The sequence below is a fragment of the Myotis davidii genome, unplaced genomic scaffold (assembly GCF_000327345.1).
Source record: "Myotis davidii unplaced genomic scaffold, ASM32734v1 scaffold425, whole genome shotgun sequence".
Taxonomy (NCBI): domain Eukaryota; kingdom Metazoa; phylum Chordata; class Mammalia; order Chiroptera; family Vespertilionidae; genus Myotis; species Myotis davidii.
The window spans coordinates 2,797,090-2,800,337 of NW_006296413.1; the positions used below are offsets into that span (position 1 = coordinate 2,797,090).

Genomic DNA, 3,248 nt, shown 5'->3' on the forward strand with positions numbered 1-3,248 from the left:
GCATGGACTTGGAGCCAGACCACCTGGGTCATGTTATGTGTGTCTTAGGGCAAGTTCCACAACCACCTCTGTCCTGCAGTTTCCTCATCGGTAACATGGGATAATAACAGAACCTACTTTGTAGTATTGTCATGAGGATTAAATTAATTACTGCATGGAAAGTGCTTAAAACAGAGCCTGGCACTTAATAATCACAATATAGGTACAGTGTTAGCAAATATGATTACAATTTCCTTTTTAAGAAAGTTTAAAAATGAATCAATGTAAAGAAAAGTATTTGGTGAATGATAGTACAGATGGTTTGTGGACATGGCAGAAGCTGAGAGGTAACACAAAAATGTCTGAATTTGGTAAAAATTTTCAAACTGTGCTTTCCAGAGTCCCAGGATAGTCCACATCTGCTTTACAGATGGGGCTTCAAGATGCATGGACAGTGTTCTGTGATTAAAAACAAAGTTTGTAAACTATACAGCTAAGAGTTTAGAAGAAAGAAAAGCTAATGGGGATGGTGATTTTTAAGGGTTGAAACACAGTAGAGCAGTGGTTCTCAACCTGTGGGTCGCGACCCCTTTGGCGGTTGAACGACCCTTTCACAGGGGTTGCCTAAGACCATCCTGCAGATCAGATATTTACATGACGATTCATAACAGTAGCAACATGACAGTTATGAAGTAGCAACGAGAATAATTTTATGGTTGAGTCACAACATGAGGAACTGTATGTAAAGGGCCAGAAGGTTGAGAACCACTGCAGCAGAGGCTGGTGAACAGTTTAGCCATAAAAGGGTTAAATCCAGCCTTACTTCCAGCAGGAAGGTGAGTGGAGGCTAGGGGTTGGCTGTGGGCAGAGTCCAAGAGGAGTTCATGCAATGAGGCGGACATGGAAAGACAGCCTGGGCCCCAGGATTAAAAGAATTTGGTTCCCCAAGAAACAAGGGGAGCTGGAAAGCAAGCAGAGAGGTTAGGCAAGAAAGGGCAGGGTCCAAGGGCTGGGGCTAGCGGCACAGCCAGCCGCCTTCAGGGAGAACCAGGCAGGGCCTGGGAAGGGGAGCAGAGCCAGGCACATCTCGGCTGAGGCCAGCTAAATGCGAAACCACCCATCTGGTTCCCCGCAGGCAGCGTCAAGGGCAAAGTCTGTACTCCGGCAGCCCACGTGTCAGGAGAGCAGTTTTGTCATGGATGAGCAAGCCTGACGCAGTCCAGTGCGGGTCGGGGTGGGCAGCAAAGCAGATGGATGAGTGGGGAGGACCAGCATCCCTGGCCCCCCGCCCCCACACCCTTGGATATCGGCCACCTCTGTGAGACGGGAGCTTGACTAGGGCTGCCTCCAGCACCCCGTTTGGTTTCAGAATCACAGCCACTGCTCCTTTAACTTACCAGGTGCCAGACCCTGTGCTAAGCACTTATTAGATTAATTTAGAGTCTTCCTCTTGTGAGTAAAGAAATTGATTCAAGACAGATTACTTTTTTAAAGGGGGGACGCATTGGGAGGATGCAGGAGTATCCCTTGACCCCCAGGTCCGGAGCTGGCTGTCCACACTGGGTTCCACGGGCCACAGTGAGGGGAGGGAGACAAGGCACAAACAGCAATATGACTGTGTGGTCCTTCACTGTGATCCTGAGGAGGATGGGGCCCTCAGGAGGCCTGTGGATTTAAATCCAGTTTTGTTTGGCTCCAAAACCCAAGAGCTGGCTCTCGAAGGGGAGGGCAGGGGCAGAGGGACTGTGTTCACCACGCCCATGGGACCTGGGGACACGGACAACACAGAGTTCCATATGAAGAGAAAAACTTTACTTTGCCAAGGGAGCGTCCCAGCAACCCCTGCACACCCCGTACCCCTGTTCCTGGACTAGGCAAGCAGGGCCCCCCCATCCCCTGGAGGAGGGTGGTGGACCTGAGACTGAGGCGCAGGCCTTGCTCAGAGGTGGGCAGGGGGCTGGGGTGGCTGTGGCGGTTCCTTTCGTCCCTTGCCAGCAATGGGCCGGCCTCGCTCCTCCCAGATGGTGAGGCCGTCGCAGGCGCAGATCTGCTTGGGGTTCTGGAAAAGGCCAGCGGAGCGTGCGATGATGCCACAGGCCAACCTGCAGAAGAACGTGTGGTCAAGAGTGGGCACTTGTCTGGGCCGCTTGTGGGGTCCGCAGGCACGGCTGGCAGAGCACAGCCTCCTGCCGGGGGCGGCATTACCCACCTCTCTCCTGAGTTCCCCGTGATCTTGGATAAGGGATGGCCGCCCCGGCCCAGGTCATCTTCTCCCTCATCAATGACCAGGCTTCGGCCAATCACATCCCATACCTTTGAGGGGAGACAACAAATGGCCTCAGACAGTGTACCCACCTGTGAGGAAAGGTCCCCCCTTTCTTTTCCAGCTTACCTTCAGCTGCTCATCCTCTATCCTGAAGATGGCTTGGCCATCAGCATCAGCGTGGACATTCCCCAGGTCTCCCCGGTGCTGCAACGAGACCCAGGGGGAAAGAGCACGTGGAGCACAGCTGCTAGGTTCTGGCTGCCCAGCCTCTGACTCCCCAAAAGTACCAGAGTCCCCCTGTGGGTACAGTCGGGTAGGATAAAGAGATGGCCCAGGACACAAGGAAGTCAACTGGACGCTCCCTCCCTGGAACCGAAATCCTGGGCAGGATGAGAGCACCCTGAAAACAGCCAGTGACCCCTTCCTGGGAAGCCATGACCACTGGACCAAGCTGTTTCTCCCACGAGGCCGTTGCCAGCCTTGCCTCCTGGCCTCAGAGCTAACCCAGTTCCTACTTCTTCCCAAGCCCAGTTCTCTAGCCTCCTGATGACTCTGAGCCCTTGACAATCAACCTGCAGTTCCTCTGGGCTTAAGCTAGCCACGCTTGGCTTCTTGACCCTTAGAGGCAGCCAGCATCCTTTCCCTGACGGCCAGCCTCCGAGAACAGAGAGAAGGAACACAGGGGCCAAGGCCTGTCCAGGCTCTCCCCAGAAGCTGGCTCTGCCCTGGAAGGTAACAAAAATGTAACACATCTACTGAGCATCTCCTAGATCAGTGTGGACGAAAGGGGCCACATGCTGACCTGACAAGCTCAGGGGAGGCCTGCATGGTGGTCTTGCAAACTCAGAAATCTAAAGTAACCACAACTGATGGTCTGAAATTAAACTTTAAAAGTAGTTATGGTGGGGAGTTACATCCTAGGCCAGTATCTTCACTGACAAGGTCAACCTTTACCTTAACTGAGCCTATCTGTCTTTTTGCACCTATGTTACAATAACATTGC

General features: G+C 52.9%; 1 protein-coding gene across 1 annotated transcript in view; it reads right to left on the bottom strand.

The window, feature by feature from the left end:
• Positions 1-1,769: 1,769 nt before the first annotated feature.
• Positions 1,770-3,248, bottom strand: part of CCS (copper chaperone for superoxide dismutase) — a 9,597-nt gene continuing 8,118 nt past the window's right edge. The window contains exons 6-8 of the mRNA XM_006771547.2: positions 2,372-2,449; positions 2,189-2,292; positions 1,770-2,081 (exon numbers count right to left, since the gene is read on the bottom strand). Of these exons, the coding sequence (XP_006771610.1) occupies positions 1,919-2,081; positions 2,189-2,292; positions 2,372-2,449 (345 nt within the window). The 3' untranslated portion in view covers positions 1,770-1,918. The remainder of the gene's footprint in view (positions 2,082-2,188; positions 2,293-2,371; positions 2,450-3,248) is intronic.